Raw genomic sequence first — 20,882 nt, 5'->3', positions numbered from 1 at the left:
AAAAAGCATTAAGTTCAATACTTTGTGCTGAAGACAGATTTACAGTTGAATTTATGTCACTGATAAGGAAGATCAACACCACCCACCACCAAGTGGAAACAAAAGGAGAAAGCAGTTTACTAAGACCAACACAGAAACAATTGCCACAGATGCGTTTTTCATTAAGGTCAGTTTTCTCAAGGCCCCACTGCCCCACTCCCTGTCTGAAGTTACAACATCCCAGGCCAGGCAATACACAATTTGGGACACAGCTCCGAAACACAATATACTACCTATAGGAAGGAAGTCTGACACTCAATTAGTTTCCACATATTCCTGCTATAGAAATTAAGTTACTGAAGTCTGCACTGTAGAGCTTAAACACAATCCTATCTTTATCAAAAGCTTTGCTATTTATGGGATTTTATATTTATAGGGCAGGCAAAACCAAAGAGAACAGAAATAACATGAGGGTATTTTCAGAAACCTCAAAACCAGGCTTAGATTACAACCAGCATCTCCCAAGTATATGTTTCAGTCTCAATCAGCCCACTGGAGAAGCACGCATCTCACTTACGGGGAGCTCCTTCTGCCATCTCTATGGCTGTAATGCCACACGACCAAAGGTCACTCTGCATAAAAAGACAGAAACCATATGTTAGTAGGTGGATTTTCCCATTCAGAGAGTGAGACCGTACTGTTTACAGAGGCTGAAATCAAATGCCATGGCTATTTAAATAAGATGCTTTTTTTCCTGCATCATAAAATCCTGATTTTACATGATACTTATGCACGTGTGTATTCACACGGAGTACGCAAACAACCCTTTCCTATAACACGGAAAACATACGCACATTATGATGATGAAAAAAATACATTTGCTTGAAATCTGTCTATGAAACAAAAGAAATTTCAATATTCTTTTGTCTGCAAAGGACTGAACAAGAGCATTGCCAGGGCATGCAGAGATGCAATTAGAAAAGCAAAAGCTCAGCTCAAATTGAAATTAGCCAGAGCTGTCAAGAAGGACAAGGAAGGGTTCTTCAGGTCTGTAAACAACAAGCAGAAACATGAGGAAAATGCTGCCCAGATGTTAAATGGGAGAGGAGAATTAGTCACCAACAACACTGAATAAGCAAGACGTTCTCAATGCTTTCTTCACATTTGTCTTTACCGACCCTGTTTGGCTTCAGGTCTTGAGAACATAATTCCAGATCAAAACAATCACAGACCTGTCGCCACTGAAGGCCGACTGGACAGATGGGCAGAGTCTAATGGCATGGCATTTAACAAGCCCAAGTGCCAGGTGCTGCACTTTGGCCACGGCAACCCCATGCAGAGCAACAGGCTGGGGTCAGAGTGGCTGGAGAGCTGCCAAACAGAGAGGGACCTGGGGGTGCTGATTGACACCTGCCTAAACATGAGCCAGCAGTGTGCCCAGGGGGCCAAGAGGGCCAATGGCATCCTGGCATACATCAAGAATAGTGTGGCCAGCAGGAGCAGGGAGGTCATTGTGCCCCTGGACTCTGCATTGGTTAGGCCACACCTTAAGTACTGTGTCCAGTTCTGGGCCCCTCAGTTTAAGAAGGACATTGAAACACTTGAACGTGTCCAGAGAAGGGCAACAAGGCTGGGGAGAGGCCTTGAGCACAGCCCTATGAGGAGCTGGGATTGTTTAGCCTGGAGAAGAGAAGGCTCAGGGGTGACCTCATTGACCTCTACAACTACCTGAAAGGTGGTTGTAGACAAGAAGGGGTTGGTCTCTTCTCCCAGGCAACCAGCACTAGAACAAGGGGACACAGTCTCAAGCTGTGCCAGGGGAGGTTTAGACTCAAAGTGAGGAGAAAGTTCTTCACTGAGCGAGTCATTCGTCATTGGAATGGGCTGTCCAGGGAGGTGGTGGAGTCGCCGTCCCTGGAGGTATTCAAGGGGAGACTGGACGTGGCACTTGGTGCCATGGTCTAGTTGTGAGGTCTGTTGGGACAGGTTGGACTTGATGATCCTTGGGGTCTCTTCCAACCTTGGTTATACTGTGATACTGTAATACTGTGAAGAGTTGATATCTGAACTATTACAGGAGCTTGACCCACACAAATTAATGTGTCCTGACAACATCCACTCAAGGCTGTTAAGAGAGCTGGCTCATGTTGATGTGAGGCTATTCTCCATAACATTTTAGAAGTCATGGAGATCCAGGGACCTCCCAGAACACTGGAAGAAGACTAATGCCCCAAGAAGGGCTTAAATGAAGATCCAGGAAATTACAGGCCTACCACTCGCTTCAGTCCCTGGAAAGTAATAAAATGAACCCTCCTGAGGGGTATCACAAATCAAATAAAGCACATGATTGGGAAAAGCCAGCATGGATTCACCAAGAGTAAACAATGCTTGCAAAACCTTACTACCATCTATGACAAAATAACCTGCTTGTTTGATGTGTTTAGCAGTGGAGATTGCCTACCTGGATTATCTAAGGCTTTTGACAGGGTTCCCTAGAACCCTCTCCTAGAGAAACTAATGCGTTGTGTTCTAGACAGCTGGTCCATGTGGTGGGTAGGGAGCCAGCTGATGGGCCACACCCAAAGGGTGGATGTTAAATAGCTCCTTTTCAAACTGGCAACCTGGTTACAAGTGGGGTCTCCCCCAGGCAGTCATATTGAGCCCAAAGCTTTTTAGTATTTTTGCAAGTGATCTGGACAATGGAATCATTCACACCCTGATGAATTTTGCCAATGATATCATACTGAGTGGAGAAGTGGACGCTTTGGAAGGGAGGGATACCCTGCAGGAAGACCTGGATAGGCTGGAAGAGTAGGCTAACAAAAACCCTACAAAGTTTGACAAGAACAAGTATAATACCTGGCACCTAGGAATACGTCATTGCAAAGTGCAGCCCAGGCTGCAATCTACCTGTCAGGGAAGCAGGTCTGCCTCAAGCAACCTGGGAATCCCCGTGCACGACAAGCTCAACATGAGCAGTGTGCTGCTGCGGCAAAGAAAGCCAACATGATGCTGTGTTGCATTAACAAAGAGGGAAAATAAGTCAATATCCCACTCTGCTCAGTATGTGTCAGGCCACACCTGGAATACTGTGTTCAGTTTTGGTTCCTGCTATGCTAAAAAGAAGTGGACAGGCTAGAGAGGGTCCAGAGAAAAGGCCACTAAGATGATCAAGGGACTGGAAAACCTGCCACATGAGGAAAGGCTGAGAAAATCAGGTTTGTTAAGCCTTGAGAAAAAAAGGCTTAGGGAAGACCTTATCGCCATAATTCAGCATTTAAAGAGTGGCTACAAAGATGATGGAGACCCCCTTTTTACAAGAAGTCACATGGAAAAGATGAGGGTTAATGAGTACAAATTACTCCTGGGGAAGATTCTGAATGGACAACAAGAGGAAAATTTTTAACAATGAGAACAATTAGCCACTAGGGAAGTAGTGGAGTTGCCAACATTGGACCCTCTATAAGCTGGGCAGGGTGCTGGGCCATCTTGTCTAGACCATGCTTTTCCAAAGAAAGATTGGACCAGATGATCCTTCAAGTCCCTTCCAAAGTCGTATTCTATGATGTCTTTATAGCAGAGTTACAGAAAACACTGTATCTGTTCCCCCAAACAAAAGATGGAGAAAGCAAACGATAATGAAGACTACCAGGCAAAACCCCTAAAACCTGGCAGGTCTTTTCCAGTTTTTAAAACAGCAAATAATCAAAACCACCCTAAATGAATGAAATATACCCTACTCTTGAACTTTTTCTAGTCCAACTAATCGAATAATAGCTTTATCCAGAGGAATATTGTCATTGCTAAAACTTCAAGAAGCCTCTGTTGGACAGCCAAAGCAAACACTCTTTCCCAGCTATCTCACCTTTGAAACATTAGGACCAAGAGTCCTTCAGTGGAAGCCTTTCAAGGTACTACCTTTGGCCAGCACCTCTGACTGGGGAGACAATGAGTGACAGTCAAGAGGGTTAAATAAATGGAAGAGCTGAAAGAGACTGGGCAAGGCAGCAGCTCCAGAGACTGCTGCATCTTAAGGAGCAAAACACTGGAGGAGGTTGCTTCAAGAGAGCTGTTCTTGAGCAAGGCTGTCTTAATTTCTGGTCATAATAGTGCTATTTTACAAAATTAGTCAAAACTAATCAGCAAATAAGCTCTTCTTTTACTACAAGCATTTCTAGCCATTGCAATTTCAGACCCAGCAAGACAATCTTCTCTCTTGGTCCAATTCAGCCATTTAAGCTAAAGCACACAGCCCCATGATCTTACAAAACATTCCAAACGTGGTGTTTTTTTTCAGGGAGAACACCCTACAGGCTCCATTAGGAACAATAAAAAGGTGTTCTCAGAAGCAGGAGGAGTTATCTTTCACATCACTACTGCATTAGTAAATATTGCAACATGGTTTTCTCCTTTATTAGATCATTTAAGAGTCTCCCTTCTCCCCTAATAACTCCATCTGCAAAGGTACATATTTTTGTCTTCAATACAATGAGCTGCTGTAAAAAAAGCAATCAAGAGGAAAAGGATCAAGCTGATCAATCTTAGTCAAAAAGTACAAAAACATCAATTGAAATAATCCAGGTTTTTAAAATAGATTTACAACATACACAAACATACTGAGAGCTACAAGTCTCAGCAAATTGGCATAATTGATAATTAGCTCTAGGATTCACTGTAAGGCCTTAATCATAGGCTTTCTAATACCTTTGTTGCCCTCCTTAAAAACTGGAGCCGGCTGCATTAGTCTAAGTGAGTATTTTTTTGGAAAGCAGATTTTCACTTTTTTTCTTTCCTTGTGCTTTCATTAAAGCAAGTTGTGAAGAACTTTAAGATTACAGCATGCCTTTACTAGAGAATTTTCACTTTAAATACACAGACATAATATTCTCAAGGGTAGCGAAAATTACACCAATTAGGGTTTTGCAGTAATTAAACCTTCAGTATGCAGAAAACTATGTAAAAAACTGTTGAGAAGTGCTGTGATGGATACATTTTTATCAATATGTATATGTGTCCTGAAATCAGGAATAGGCACGGTTTAGAGAATGGCTTCTGTACCTCACTGGTTCTCCAGACAGAGGTTCTAATTAAGGCAACACCTAAAATGCATTGTTCTGGGTTACTACAATGAGTGGGACACGGTCTAACACAATTTAAAGTACAATCATATACAAATAGAGAACACAAGCATTTCCAGTTAAACAAGGAACACCTACAGCATGCTGAATCCAACTCCTCTTACGTCTCAAAGCTATAATAGCACGAGTAACGGCAACTATTAAAGACCATCATGTGACAGTGACCCATACCTTGTACTCCTCTAATAAGAAGTAGCTACATAACAGAGTATTACTCCTACAAAGCCTAAGAAGTCCCAATGTCTACCATTGTTCATGGACCTTTATACTCCAAGTGTAAGGCTTTTGTATGTTTGGTTTGTTTTTCAATGCGAACAGGACTCTCTTACTCTGTAGTCATACGTAGCATCTGGATTTTCATCACAGGCAATAACTTCTGGAGCCATCCAGTACGGAGTTCCAATGAAAGTGTTTCTCCTTCCAACTGTCCTGTCCAGCTGAGCACTCACACCAAAATCCACTGTGGGTGGGAAAAGAGCAAGATTTTAAAAGAGAGGAAATATAATGCAGTTGTTACTTCTGTAAGGTGATTTGGAAGCAAACCCCTGTAGATGTTTCACGTGGGAGGGAGGGCTAAGTTGAGGAGAAATATCATGATTAATCCCGAGGCAGGCAAGCCCTTGTGCTTCACATGCAGCACGCTTGGACCACAGGTGTTAAGGGATGCAGCATATGACCACCTCTCCTGCACATCTCACCAGCCTGCCCATACAGAAGGGCACATAGATCTGCAAAATTGCTGCCTGGGAGGCTGAGGAATGGCTATTCCCTTCCCAAACGGTGAAGCCAAGCACCTTTTCCTGTACAGAAGAAGCTGCTTCTAAAGGTACCTCTCATGCTATGAGAAAACCACATGCCTGAATACATCTCTCTCTCAGCTGTCCACCTATTCTACTCTAAAATGGAACAGCAAAAATCATCAGTTGCTCAGAGAACTGCTCTTCGCTCTAAAGCATAGACCAGATGCGTCTACAGGAGCAAAAGATCAGGATTCTTCAAGAGGTGCTAAGTCTGAGCACACAGGCTGCAAAAGACATGCCCATTCCACTGCAAGGCAACAATGTTACAGGAGTGTTTTCTTCCCTTCAGTTCTCCCTTGCTCACAACAACAGTGACATATGTATTTCCATACCAGTAACTGCATTTGCTCTGGGAGGGCTGCACCAGCCTCACTGCATCCATCATCTGAGCAACATCAACAAGCTGGTGTAGATAAGCTCAGTGGGAGCTACTGTGCTCCACTTGGGATCAAAAAGAGGAAAGCTCTCCCGAGAGCTTCCTCCTCCAGAACCCAGGACATCTTTCCATGCCTCATGCTGCAGGAAGGTGCAATGCAAAACAGAAGGGATGTGGGCTGGGTGGGAGGGCTTCAGCGTGGCTCTATATTTATCAAAAAAAGGTGGCAAGCATAGCATGATACAAACACAAAAGGTTAAAGTGTGCAAAAGAAACAGGTTAGAGAGAAAGAAAAAAACATTATGTCCCCTTGGAAAGGAGAGAAAAGGCCAGGCACATGCACGGTTCTTGGCATGGAAGCCAGAGCTGGAACTTCATTTTGAACTTGGTGCCATCACTCCTTTGAGTGTGCAGTCAAGACTGTACTTCTGTGTCCAGAATCTGAACAGCAGGTGCTGGTTTAATTTTAATTAAAGTCAAATACAACAGAGACTCCTGTCACTTCCAGAGTCCAAAATAAAGGGAATCCGAATGAACCCAAGTCATGTGAAGCTTGGTGAAGGAAACAAAATGGGGGGTCATTGATTCTGGCATGAAAGCAACCATCTTCTAATGAAATATTACTACCTCTTTCCAAAGCAGAAGGAAACATTTGCAGGGTCTCAATCCACAGGGGAGCAATAACAGAGTGCTCATGCTACAGAACATGTTGCAAAGTTCTTAAAGGATGACACTAATTTGGGAACATCATAAAACCAAAGAATGAGGAAGTGGACATGTCTGCCTACTTACCTAGTTTCACTTCTGCATTCTCTGTTAACAACACATTTTGCCCTTTGATATCCCTGTGAATCACATGATGAGCATGAAGATGCGCCAACCCCTGTATTAAGGAGAAGAGAGGAAGGAGAAGACATTCAGAGTTTGACTCGGCTTAGCAACAGATTACCTGTACCCAGCACTCAGAAAGACCATAGCACTAGGTCACAGGCTCTTGCTCAGTGACTGGGGGCAGTCAGACTTTACAGCAGTACACAACCTGCATAGCTTTGATATTGGAGCAGAGACACAGGCCCCAGAACATGCATACACTGTACGTAAATACAGCCCAACATCTGCACTGTGCAAACACCTCTCAGCTGTAGTGTGAAATAAAGCTCAGCTTCCAGACAGTCTCTATGCAATGACACTGTAAATGACATCAGTGTCAATGTATGTCACTGACATGTGAAACACACAGCGTCAGTCTGAATTTAGTTTGAGGTAGAAGGGTAGAGGCATAAACAAGACAGCATCAGTATGTACATATGTACCCCTGAGAAGGATGTGGGAGGGTGATGCACTGGCAGGTTTGTGAGTGAGGGACAACTGATAATGAAGAAAAGCTCTGCTGCAAAAGCTGCACTCTCTTTTCCTAGCTTCAATAAATACAAAGCCAGATAATTGTTCCTCAGGGAAAACAACAACAACAAAGACATGAGCATTATACTTTCCAAAGGAAACAAAACCTCCTGGCATACGGTGCTTTCTGTTGAGACAGCACCTGGACACATGCCCCAAAGCATTAGCCATGTGGAGGGAGGGCTGAGGAAGACATATGTTGCATTTTACTCTCTAATGTAATTGGGAGAACAACAGGCAACTCTCTGTATCTTTGTTTCTCCTCAGTTCTCTGCTTGGAAAATTGTCCTCTCTGGTGGGATCATCTTGCCTGTTCGTGTAGCCCTCACAGGCTTTTAATGTTTTATGAAAAATAAAGAAATGGAACCTTTACAGCTGCAAGAAGTTAAGAGAGTAGTGGCTGATGTAGAGAAATATTTCCTAACACATGGTCTTCATTAAATGATCATTTACCAGTTTGCCTACATAACCATTGGGCTATTTTCTCTTTTAAAGACAGATAATGAGCATGACAAAAAAGCACCATCCCACAGCTTCTCCTGACACATGTCACTGTGAATAAAGTGGAGACCTGATGTCCTGGAGACCCTTCACTGGCTGATAATGCTAAGTGTGGTCTTATTTTTCACAGGAATTAAGGCTTTTCCAGTTTCACACAGGATACTTTTTAAAGCCTTCTGCCTTCTGTCTGTTCTCTCCAGAGTACCATCTAACCTTACTGAAACAATACATTTGGGTTTCTGAAAGCCTGGAAGAAGACAGAGGGGCACATCATCATTCTCTTGCACTCCCCAGGCCCTTCCAACCACAAAGGGATCCACTAGGCTAACCCTCATCTGTGGCTCCACCTGCACCGATCTTTGGCACTTTATTTCAGTTTAACTTTCCGTCACACAATCTTTCTCCTCTGTCACTGACAAACTTGGTGTGTGATCAGGTTTGCAATGTGTCATAGCAACGTGAGTTTAACATTCATCTTTTCCAGATATTCCAGTTCCTGCTAACAAGGAAGTTCCTCCTTTTGCAAGTCCCCACAGAGATGAGAAAATAGCTTTCACCTAACTCTTTTCAGTGGTAAATAATGTCTTCATCTTCTCAGCGAGCATGATTACTTTACCTAAGGAGAACCTAGGGTGAATGCAACATAGCATGCAATACCTCCAAGGTCACACAGCCCTCAAATCAAGCGTAATATCAGTTCTGCAGAACTGAGCTGTCCTCATATTCACAGAATGTATCTGTTTGGAAGAAACATCTAAGATCACCTAGCCCAACCTTTGATCCAGCACTGCAGGGTCAACACTAAATCTTGTTCCTAAGCACTAGGTCCACACACTGCTTGAACTCCTCCAGATGGTGATTCCACCACTGCCCTGGGCAGACCATTCCAATGTTTGATAACCCTTTCACTGAAGAAGTATTTTCCAATACCCTAAACCTCCCGTGGCCCAGCTTGTAACCATTTCCTCTAGTCCTGTTACTTGCCATCAAAGAGAAGAGACTGGCCCCCTCCTTGCTCCAACCTTCCTTCAGGTGGTTGTAGACAACAATAAGGTCTCCCCTCATCCTCCTCTTCTCTAGACTATTAAAGCATGCCATCGACCTGATTTGAGGAAAAAACCTCAGCAGGTATTTCAATTGTCTTCTCCCTCGTAAACAACTTAACAGGTGTCAGTCCAAATGTTGGCAGCTGTACTCTCTCCTAGCATTTGGAATTAGAGACCAGAATCATACATCTCCCTTCCACACCATCCTAAAAATCACCAAGGCAGAGCAAATATGTAACAAAGACAACAGTAGCATTGATTTACGTGAGAAGTCTCCTTTAACATAAAGCCCTTCAGTACTTCACTTATGAGGAGGCAACTGAACAAACATACTGCGCAGTGACACGGGTAGGAGGCAATTTGTTTTACAAAGAAGCACAAGGAAAACTATACCAGATTTCCTTTGTGAAGCAAACAAATGCCAATTCAAACAACGCTTAAACTGCATCAACTGCAGTTCAATTACATATGAAGTGTAATTAGTTAAAGCTTCAGTTTTAGAAAAACTGGTAAGTGGCATCCCTCTTCCTGAGGAATTCTTGCAGCGCCATCTGCTAGCGCTCCACAACGCACAGCCACACACAACTGCCTGCTCCAGACAGACTGCAAGAACACACAACAGACCAGCACATTGTAGTGCACAGAAGTCCTGACTGCTGGCCCGAGCCAACAACTCCCTCCACAGACTCAATTACTAAGAGGGGATCTCATCAATGTGTATAAATATCTGAGTGGGTGAGCGGGTATCAAGTGGAGGGGGCCAAGCTCTTTTTGGTGTTGCACACTAAGAAGACAGGAAACAACAGGTACAAGATTAAACAGAGAAAATTTTACTTCAACGTAAGGAGAAACTTCTTTACAGTGTGGGTAACAGAGCAGTGGAACAGGCTGCCCAGAGATGCTGAGGAGTCTCCTTCTCTGGAGACTTTCAAAACCCACCCGGATGCTTTCCTGTGCAAACTACCCTAAGAGATCCTGCTTTGGCAGGGGGCTTGGAGCACAAGCCCTGTAAGGAGAGGCTGAGGGAGCTGGGGTTGCTTAGTCTAGAGAAGAGGAGGCTCAGAGGAGACCTTATAGCTCTCTACAACTACCTGAAGGGAGGTTGTAGCCAGGAGGGGGTTGGTCTCTTCTCCCAGGCAACCACCAACAGAACAAGAGGAGACAGTCTCAAGCTGTGCCAGGGGAGGTTTAGGCTGGACATTAGGAAGAAGTTCTTCACAGAAATGGAATGGGCTGCTCGGGGAGGTGGTGAAGTCACCATCACTGGAGGTGTTTGGGAAGGGACTGGATGGAGTGCTTGGTGCCATGGTTTAGTTGATTAGATAGTGTTGGATGATAGGCTGGAGTCAATGATCTCAGAGGTCTTTTCCAGCCTGGTTAATTCTATTCTATTCTATTCCATTCTATTCTATTTCTATTCTATTCTAAAAGCAGTATCATATGGATACTGTTTCACAGCTTCTGCAATAGATAAGGTCATTGGTTATCCCACTGGCTTCTCATGACTAAAAATTGCTATTTTCTGCAAGGCTGCTGTTACAGTACAACTCACACTGAGTTAAATGATGTGGAGCAGACATCTATCTGCTCCTACACACTCTCCAAGTGATGACATGGCTAACAGGATTGATCAGGAACAGCTTCTTGCAGAACCTCAAGCCAGCCTGCATCTCTGCAAGTCTGTGTGTGCTTTCAAGGAAAGCAGACTGTTTTCCTTACCCGCAGAATCTCTCTGGAGATATATGCTATCCAGTCTTCCTTCAGAGTATTCCCTTTTGTGTTCTTCACAAGGTCTGTGATAGAGCCTGCTCCACAAAACTCCATAACAAGCTGCAAAACAAGTATCAGCATTCAACCAACAATAAACAGTTACCAGCTGTCTAGGCAGAGCTCAAAAACCAGGTTGGAATATTGATTTGGGAAACCCTCGTGAAGCAGAGAATATAATTTATTTTATATCTCTGCCTGGAAAATGGATTCAAACCAAATGTCTTCAATGTGTGTCAGACATGTATGGAATACATCTCACATTAGTTGCCACATTTTCAAGGACTGATTTAATCACTGTAATTTAATGCTAGGAATCTGGATTTGCTCAGCTATGCAAAATGCATTAGCAGCAGCAGGAGTAAGAGCACATCCAATGCTGAAGGAATCAAATTGATCACATGACTGTGTCACTTTTTTTTAAACTCCCATTTCCTTATGGAATAATATGCACTGATGTCTGTACCCTGCCATTTAAAACCCAAACTTCAATCCTCTAGAGGGTGTAGATGAGGTGGGACGAGAAATGTAATAGATACAATTCTCAAGCGCAGCTTTCTCTTTTGCAGCCACACATTCTTACTGCTCAGCTCATCTGCCTTGTTCCCATGAAAGATGCTACTATTTATCTGGGAAATGGGAGGAAAAAAAGTTACTTAAAAAGCTGTGGTAGGTTGAGAGAGGGCTTAGCTCTCTCTCCTCCACAGAGCAAGAAACCACAGCTAGCCCAGTCGGAGGAGCAAAGCTATATATTTACAAGCATATATGGAAAGCAGGTTATATATAACACAATATATACAGGTATTTACAATATATACACAGAAATGCACAGCAAAGAGAAATAACACAACAAAAATCCCTCCCCGAGGGAGGGATCCCCTCCCTGTAACCCCCTCTCTCCCCCACTACCTCCCTTTTTCCCCAAAAAGGGGTTAGAGAGAAAGAAAGGCGAGTTACTAAGGAAAAGAGTTGTTAGTAAGCTTCAAAAGCCCATGCAGGATTAGTGTTTGCTTATCTCAAGGCCAGCTCCAGCAGTTCGCGGAGAAGCAGGCAGGGAGAACAGGCTGAAACCCAAACTCCCCAACTCCCAAACCAAACTGAACTGAGGGAAAAAAATTCCAACTGCTCTACAATTTAAAGTTGGAATTTTAACCATCCACCAATGAAATTCGTTTAGAATATCAGAATGTTTTTGTTCTAGTACTGAAAACATTTAGCCAGTGCGTCCCAGCACTGTTTGTTCTTAAAGACACAGCCTCAAACGGTCACAAAAGCGAATCCATTGCTAATAGCAAATCTTGGTCCGATCATCCCCTTAAGGATGCATGATTAGCCTATGTGATTCACTTATCTCTCAGTTCAAGCAAGCCCCAAATTCTATTAGTTTGTCTTTCCATAATGTGATTATTTCTGTCATACTCAAACTATTTCCAAATAGAAAGGACATATGAATACATTTGAGAAATATCTGCTTACCCACAGTTGGTCATCATGCCCTGGCGGACTTTTCTTAATGAAAGCACCATAATAAGTTGCAATATTTCTGTGATGGGAATATTTCTTTAGCATATTAATCTCCAATTTGATTTCTTCTTCTTCATCCTTTGGAAAAGTAAAACAAAACAAAACAACCATGTTAAATACATCAGATGTATTCTTTATTTCCTCTTTCACACAAAAGTTTTTTTAAAGTTCCATTTATACCACCATCATGCTCAGTAAACACATCCTACGTTCATGACATCAAAATCCTGTTTATTCCCAAGTTTTCAGTAGGGGCAAAAAGCGAAAGAAGGATGCACCAGACTTCATCCAGTGAATCTGTTTACTGATCCTATGCTTGCAATACCTTAAATACATAGCTAGCAGGCTATTACTGTTCGTAACCCAGAGAACTAGAACTCTGGACACATCTGTGCATTTGCAGCAGAGGAGCACTATTTCCATCTTCCTCATTTTTTTCCCTTTAATTTTGAAAATCACAACCACTTCTATTTAAACACCAGGCAGTGGCTCAATGCAGCCAGTTCACAGGATCACAGGATGTTAGGGGTTGGCAGGGACCTCCAGAGATCATCAAGTCCAAGTCCCCTGCCAGAGCTGGACCATAGAATCTATTGCAGGTGGCAAAGGAATGCATCCAGATGGGTCTCCAGAGGAGACTCCACAACCTCTCTGGGGAGCCTGTTCCAGTGCTCTGTGACTCTCACAGTAAAGAAGTTCCTCCTCATGTTGAGGTGGAACTTCCTGTGCTGTAGTTTATATCCAATGCCCCTTGTCCTACCACAGAGTGCAGCTGGGAAGAGCCTGTCCCCTCCCTCCTGCCACCCCCTCAGCTATTCATAGATATTAAGTACCCTCTCAGTCTTCTCTTCTGCAGACTAAAAAGCCCCAGGTCTCTCAGCCTTTCTTCATAGGGCATGCGCTCCAGTCCCTCAAACATCCTTGCAGCCCTCTGTTGGACTCTTTCAAGTACATGCCTGTCCCTCTTGAACTGGGGAGCCCAGAAGTGGATGCAGTATTCCAGGTGAGCTCTCACTAGGGCAGAGTAGAGGGGGAAGAGAACCTCCCTCAATTTGCTGGACACACTCCTCTTAATGCACTCCAGGATTCCGCTGGCCTTCCTGGCCACAAGTGCACATTGCTGTCCCATGGGTAACCTGTTATCCACCAGGACTCCCAGGTCCTTCTCCACAGGGCTGCTCTCTAGCAGATCACCTTCTAACCTGTCCTGGTGCAATTTATTATTCCTTCCCAGATGTAGGACTCTGCACTTATCCTTGTTGAACCTCACTAGGTTCATCTCTGCCCAGCTCTCCAGTCTGTGCACGTCTTGCTGAATGGCCACACAGCCTTCAGGTGTAACAGCCAAGCCTCCCAGTTTGGTATCATCAGCAAACTTGCTGAGCAGACACTGTCTGTCCCCTCATCAATGTCATTGATGAACATGTTTAACAGGACCAGACCAGGCCCTGTTTCCTGGGGGACTTGCCAAAGCAAAGTTGGGGACCACAGGGTCCCACCTCAGTGCCAGCCTGGGGCTGATGCAGGAAAGCAGAGGTGGAGATCAGGAATTCCTCTTGTTCCTCCTCCATCTGCCTTTGCAGAGGAAGAGCAAGTGCTTCAGGAAGTGAGGGCCAGAGCCTGGGCAAGTAAACAGGATGCTGGGACACAAAAGCAGGGGAAGGATTTCCTCCAGCTCCCCCACCTCACTAAGGTGCCAAGCAGAGAGCAGCTCAGGTGAAGGGAGGGCAGCTCTTCAAATAGCTGAAACTGGTGACACAGTGTGACCACTCCTGACAAACACCCACGATCCATTTTCGAAGTGACAGCAGGATGTGTTATTCGGAAGGATCCATGCATGTTTTGAGGTAGTCTGAAGAGGCTGCCAGCAGTTAGAGGAGAAGAAGGAGCAGACACCATCCTACCCCCAGCGCTCTCTTGCCACACCTCGACAGCGAGAGCCTTCACCTAGAACCTCTGAAGCAATGCACGGAAAGGGCAGCTGGCTTACCCCTTCAGGCACAATTTTTATTCGCTCCACAATTTTCTAGCCTGGCTATAAAATTGTGGAGTGAATAAAAATGGGAGAATTTGTCTACCTTAAACTGATTCCAGGCAGAACCCAAAAGCCCCGTTCCCTTGGGTGGTTGTCTAATGGAAATGGTAGCACATATTTTGATCATCCTGTAATATCAAAGCTGATTACATGATAAAATTTTAAGCCTGAAACTTCCTTGCAATTTGTACCATGCTAGCAATCAAATATCCTATTCACAGCATACACAGATGTTAACACCAAGTACATTTTAACTCTTTGTGCACAGTGGTAGGCATGGCTTTATCAAAAGGAACCACCCTGTGCTACAAAGCAAACGCTTAGTTTAAATACACTAACTGTGGCGTGCAGTGCTTACTCATAAATTATTAGGAGACAACTCCCAAAATGCACCAGGGATAAACTATTCTTATTTTTTTCTCATGACATAGCTTTAAAAAAAGATACTGTGTATTTCTGGAAAATTGAATAAAATAGTAAAATAAATCTTGACAATCAAAAGTTCCCAGTGAACAGTAGCTCTGAGAGACAGAGAGTTATCAGAACAGCTTTTTGAGCCAAAACTAACTTGGTGCTTCCTCAGCTGCTTCTATTGTCTTTGCTGTTGTGTGATTTTGAACTTATTGAGACTCCATGCAAAAATGCATGCTTGTACAAGAAACTACCACACTGAACTTTGAATTTAGGGGAAAAAATGTTAACAGGAGCTTTCTTAAACTTACCAGTTTGGGACTTAATTGCTGATATCTTAGTATGCATAATTGGATTAATCTGCTATTTTGTATGATTTCTTTACATAAAAATTACTTCCTATCTTCAGCACGTGGACACAATAGCTTTTATAATACAATGGGCAGGATGTCCTAAAGGTTGTTCATGTTTATCTACTGCAACAACAGCCAAACTTACAATGCTTAGACGGGATCTATTCCTGAAAACAAACCAAACCAAACAAACAAACAAACAAACACCCACAAAAAAAACCCCACACACCCCAAACCACAAAGACAAAACAACAACAAAAGGTGCACAGGGACTTAGCAAAATGCAGGCAGCTACTGCTTTCAGTTTTTCCTTGGGGCTCTGTCAAAGCACCTGCTCAATGGCCTGCAGCAACCCCAATCATGTCCCATAGCTAAGGCCAGTAACAGTCCTAAAGTCCTATTTCAGCTGTCATTGAGCATTTGTCCACAATTCAAAGAGTGTCCAAATTCCAACCTACAAAAATAAATGGATTCAGTAATTCTTGCCAGGCTTTGGAGGACTCCACTTACTTAGTGTGGATTGATCACTCCCTGGCACTCAGTCCTGAAGACTTTGTGGCGACAGGAACTATCATGAGGATTAATCAGCACAGAGAAGGCTGCAGTACCAGTGTGGTACAGCAATTGGTGTCAGCCTAAAAAAAATTTATTAAAAAAAAAATAACCCAAACAACAAAAAACCCCCAGGCCAGACCAAAATTGTTCTGTTCTGTATCGAGGGATGCCTTTTTCCAGGGTACAGTTGCTTTCATCCCAAACGTGGACATCTGAAAGAGGCCAAACAATGTTCACTCTGCCACTGTTTACCTCTCCCCACTAACTACAAAAGGAGGATGAGGTCATTAGCCAGGATCCAGACACCAGTCTTGCAGATGTCTCACATCAGGGTGAGATGAATCCCACCCAAATATCTCACCGGATAAGACTGCTTCCGCACAGGTCTCTTTTCAGACGCACGTGCTGCAGGGAGGACAGGCTGCAGCCTGCACCAGGGATCCTCTTATGAAGAGGGAGGTGTTTTTGGTGGCCATCCCAGAATTTGGACATGTGAGAGTGCTTCAGGGACAGAAGGTCCCTCACCTCATACCAACAACACACATGCTGCACCACCATCAGTTCCTCCATTTGCAAAGGCACCAGTATCACAAAAGAGGAAAATAGAAACTGAATTAGGCAAGAGACTGTCGTTCTCATGAAGGAATACAAAAAGTACATCCTTTTTCTTGAAGGAGAGAGGCAGCTGGTGAACCCTTCCTAGTGATTTTATGCAGCTGGCATCAATTACCACTTTAAGCTATTATCTGTGAATACAAACTCCCATTGAAACCTTCTTTGTCTGCTCTGTGACAGGGCTGGTGTAAGTGTTTTATACTTGTGCATTTGCTGCCTCTTTGTGACAGCACATCTGATTACCAGTAATTTTTGCAATAAGCTATACTTTGGCAAGACTCATGTGGCTAAATCAAGCTTGGAGAGGCTTTCCTCTCCCTCTCCATGTGTTTCCCTTCAGACATTAAATGGACATGTCAGCATCTCTAGGGATTTCTAACTGCAATGTTGTTTTACCAAAATTACATTGCCTGTAAGATTAAAAACCATGTATGACACCCACACAGAAATCCACCTATGTGCACTAAGATAATTTCTAACCACTTGAATTAGCACATTCAAACCAAAACCAGGCATGTCATCTCTCTGCATGCCACCTAGTGGCACCCGATCAGCTTGCTTATGGCTGTGGCACAACATCTCAGCGCCGTTTGCTCTTCCATTCACCACTGCATGCTAAAAGCCAGATTTCTCTTTCTGCATGCAGACAGCAAAGCAGTGACTCGTTATTTTCATTACATCACTGTTTACCGAACTGTAATGCTGTAAGTATCTGAATAAGTACCTGGCCACGGGAGTAACTCCCAGTCAAATGAAAACTGAGGAGATTCATGTTAAGAAATAGATCAGTTATGCTATTTCAGCACTTTTTCCACAGGTATTCCCCCCACATCATCATTGCAAGAAAATTTTGCTTCTTTATACAAATTCTTACAAGATGAGGAATTCAGAAGCACTTTGCCAGACACTGTGGTAGGGGGGGAGAAGGGAACTACAGCTCGTGAAGTGCCAGAAGCAGGGAGGGCGTAACTGAAGGAAAAGAAAAATCACTTCATGCCTGCCCTGTTTTTATACACTCCCCTAAGCATCAGTGTCTAGGTGCATCAGGAGAGCAAGCAAAACACTCATGACCTAGCCCAGCACTGCAACTGGTACGAGACCTCTACAAGAATCTGTCTCTGAGAAACACACTTGGGTGGGTAAGGGGAGAACAATGCTGTTTCCCAAGCTCTACAGCAAAATAAAATAATTTCAGGAGCAGAATTTTTTAATTCCCCAACAAACAAAAAAAGAATAAAGAAACACCTAAAGGTGTAGCGAGGAAGTATCCCGAGGCATGTAAGTGGTGACTTTCCATCCACGCTCCTCCAGGTGAAAGAGCTGCTCAACCACTGTTCTTTGATAGCTGTTGATTCTCTGCCCTCTCCAAGAATGGTACAGCTTAGAGGGGAGAAACTCAGGACAATTTCAGATTTCATTTACCTTACTAGTACAAGGGAAAACATGAATGAGAAAACACAGCCAAGCAAGGTATTCAACACGTCCAAGTGCCAGGTGCTGCACTTTGGTCACAACAACCCCATGCAGCGCTACAGGCTGGGGTCGGAGTGGCTGGAGAGCAGACAGACAGAAAGGGACTTGGGGGTGCTGATTGACAGCTGGTTGAACATGAGCCAGCAGTGTGCCCAGGTGCCCAGCAGTGTGCCCAGATGCCAATGGCATCCTGGCCTGCATCAGAAATAGCGTGGCCAGCAGGAGCAGGGAAGTCATTCTGCCCCTGTGCTCAGCACTGGTTAGGCCACACCTTGAGTAGTGTCCAGTTCTGGGCCCCACAATTTAAGAAGGACATCGAGACACTTGAACAGGTCCAGAGAAGGGCTGGCGAGAGGCCTCGAGCACAAGCCCTATGAGGAGAGGCTGAGGGAGCTGGGGTTGTTTAACCTGAAGAAGAGGAGGCTCAGGGGAGACCTCATTGCTCTCTACAACTACATGAAGGGAGGTTGTAGCCAGGAGGGAGTTGGCCTCTTCTCTCAAGCAACCAGCACCAGAACAAGAGGACACAGTCTCAAGCTGCGCCAGGGGAAGTTTAGGCTCGAGGTGAGGAGAAAGTTCCTCACTGAGCGAGTCATTCGCCATTGGAATGTGCTGCCCAGGGAGGTGGTGGAGTCGCCGTCCCTGGAGGTGTTCAAGAGGGGACTGGACGTGGCACTTGGTGCCATGGTCTGTTTATGAGGTCTGTGGTGACAGGGTGGACTTGATGATCTTTGAGGTCTTTTCCAACCTTACCGATTCTATGATTCTGTGATTCTATGATTGTGCAAGACAATGGTCTGTGGTGAAGACAAAAGCACATTTACCTACCCCACCAGATGATTTATATGCTGCCTCAAATCAGTTTGCAGAGAAATACAAATCAATCTTTTCAGTAACTCTCCTTTTTGATGCAAGAAATGAAACAGTGGCAAATGTCAGCCCTCCCACACAAATGGCAACCAGTCATTTAATCCACAAGTAGGTGTTTCATGAACTAACAGCACTCCCCAACAGTGGAAATCTGAACATGCAGGCAAAAGCAGGTGGGGAACAGGAAGCCTCCAAGCCCCCAAGCCTTTGCTTTCCTAATGCTGTTCACAAACCTCTGCCTGCCTGTACCCATGGAGCTGTACTGCCTAGGGAACGGCAGCTGGCAACGCTTTACTGAGGGTTTCAGAGTAAGGTGAATTGCTGAGGATCTTGAGCACCAGTGGTGGCATTGGGGGATCTGGGAATCTTTAAATCACAGGAGAGCTGAGATCTGTGTGGAGGGGCAGGAAGCATCCCCAGCTCAATGCTGGGATGAGGAAAGGGACTGCTAACCCAGAGACCTAATGCAGTGGAAACTAGCTTCCATTCAGTGACACCACGATGATGATGACTTGGCCTTTCTTTCACCATCAACATGCAAGTTGAAGAAAAGCAAGACCACAAGAAACTCAGTTTATTTTCCTTTCCACTTCCTCTCACTTTTCATTTTTGCTCTCCACTCGTATTAAACAAACAAACAAAGAGTCCTTAAAAAAAAAAATCTTCCTGGATAAACCAAGAAATCAAGAGACCAGGTGCTGGAAACCACCATTCTGCTTGTGTGTCACCTCCTACCTTCTCCCTGCACCCCAGACCTGGTCAACATCCATTCAGAGCAGAATCTGTCCAGGACAGGGAAAACGGGTGACCTTTTCTGGTGCTGGAATCTATAATATATAAACTTGTTAATAAAGTTCTCACATATGAGGGAGATGTTTTGGTCAGAAGAGTTGGGGCAGTACTGCACACAGCTTGGTATTTGAGCTGTGAGTTGTGGTGCTGGCTCCAGGCAGAAAAGGAGGTTGGAGCTTTGGGCAAAACCTAACCACAAGAGCAGTAAGACTCCTAGTGCTGGGCAAGTCCCTGCCAGTGCCTGCCAAGGTAGGAAGTTCATGTAAAGCAGAGCAGCTTGCAGTACAGAGAGCACAACATGGAGAAACATGATCCTCTTCAACACCACAATGGAATGTTGGAATTAGGAATTTGACATAAAATAGGTCTTAAAAGAAAATACCAAGCACAGGCTTCTGGGGAGGGAAGGTCTTAAACCATTTAAAACAAAAGACTTTAATCAAGATGTGCAGTAAACATTTAACTAGTCCATATAAAGTCACTCCTAAATTTTAACATAAAACTTTCTTATTACGATCCCATCATTCTTGAGAGTCTTTTACAGAGCCTTTAAGCTTTGTTACCTTCAAGCTGAAGACATTATGCAAGTTTATTTCCTCTCTGTCATCTTCTCACCCCCCTGGATTCAGTGTGCCTGCACCACTTCACACACAAGGTCTCTCTTTCACAGACCCCTTACCCAAAGACTTTTAACACCTTGGCATCAGCACGTTCGTTTCTCAACTCCTTCCCAAGCCCACACCTGTTCCAAGATCTCCAGACTGTTCACCCTTAAGAAAATGCATCTGCCATGCCACATTCAGTGACAACAAAGGAGCAGTAGGCATCCACCAAACAGTGGCATGGGTGGTGAGCACAGCCCCACCACTGCTGTGAGGGTGCCTTGCAGACTTTGCCCCTTGTTTAAACATGCAGCTCGTGCAGATAAAACACTTCTGAAGCGCTTTCTGTGAGCTTTCTGGAGCCCATCTTGTAACTGAGCTGCCCACCAGCCTCCAAGCCGCTCTGTCATTGGCACAGAGCCATGCTTCCAGAAGCAGCAAATCAGCAACACCGCTCAGGCAGAGCAATTGCAGAAGATGGCTGTGATGCTTTTTCAAAGGTCAAAAAAGTCTTAGTTTTGAGAGAACTGGCTGCCAGAACAGTGCTGTTCTTATGATCACGTTTGGTTACCTTCAGTGGCCAGATTTCATCAAGCAGGTTAGAAACACACTTTCCAACAAATGCAACACAGAGGCTGCTTTGT

The 20,882-nt window shown here is 44.3% G+C and overlaps 1 protein-coding gene across 12 annotated transcripts in view; it reads right to left on the bottom strand.

Annotated features, from left to right (window-relative positions):
- MAP4K4 (mitogen-activated protein kinase kinase kinase kinase 4) overlaps positions 1-20,882 on the bottom strand; it is a 191,457-nt gene that overhangs the window by 57,018 nt on the left and 113,557 nt on the right. For all 12 annotated transcript variants that reach the window (XM_054163147.1, XM_054163145.1, XM_054163148.1 and 9 more), the window contains exons 4-8: positions 12,485-12,610; positions 10,961-11,071; positions 7,086-7,176; positions 5,447-5,577; positions 557-611 (exon numbers count right to left, since the gene is read on the bottom strand). In XM_054163147.1, the coding sequence (XP_054019122.1) occupies positions 557-611; positions 5,447-5,577; positions 7,086-7,176; positions 10,961-11,071; positions 12,485-12,610 (514 nt within the window). The remainder of the gene's footprint in view (positions 1-556; positions 612-5,446; positions 5,578-7,085; positions 7,177-10,960; positions 11,072-12,484; positions 12,611-20,882) is intronic.

This window comes from Dryobates pubescens, chromosome 7, assembly GCF_014839835.1.
Source record: "Dryobates pubescens isolate bDryPub1 chromosome 7, bDryPub1.pri, whole genome shotgun sequence".
Taxonomy (NCBI): domain Eukaryota; kingdom Metazoa; phylum Chordata; class Aves; order Piciformes; family Picidae; genus Dryobates; species Dryobates pubescens.
This window is presented reverse-complemented; position numbering and strand designations above follow the sequence as displayed.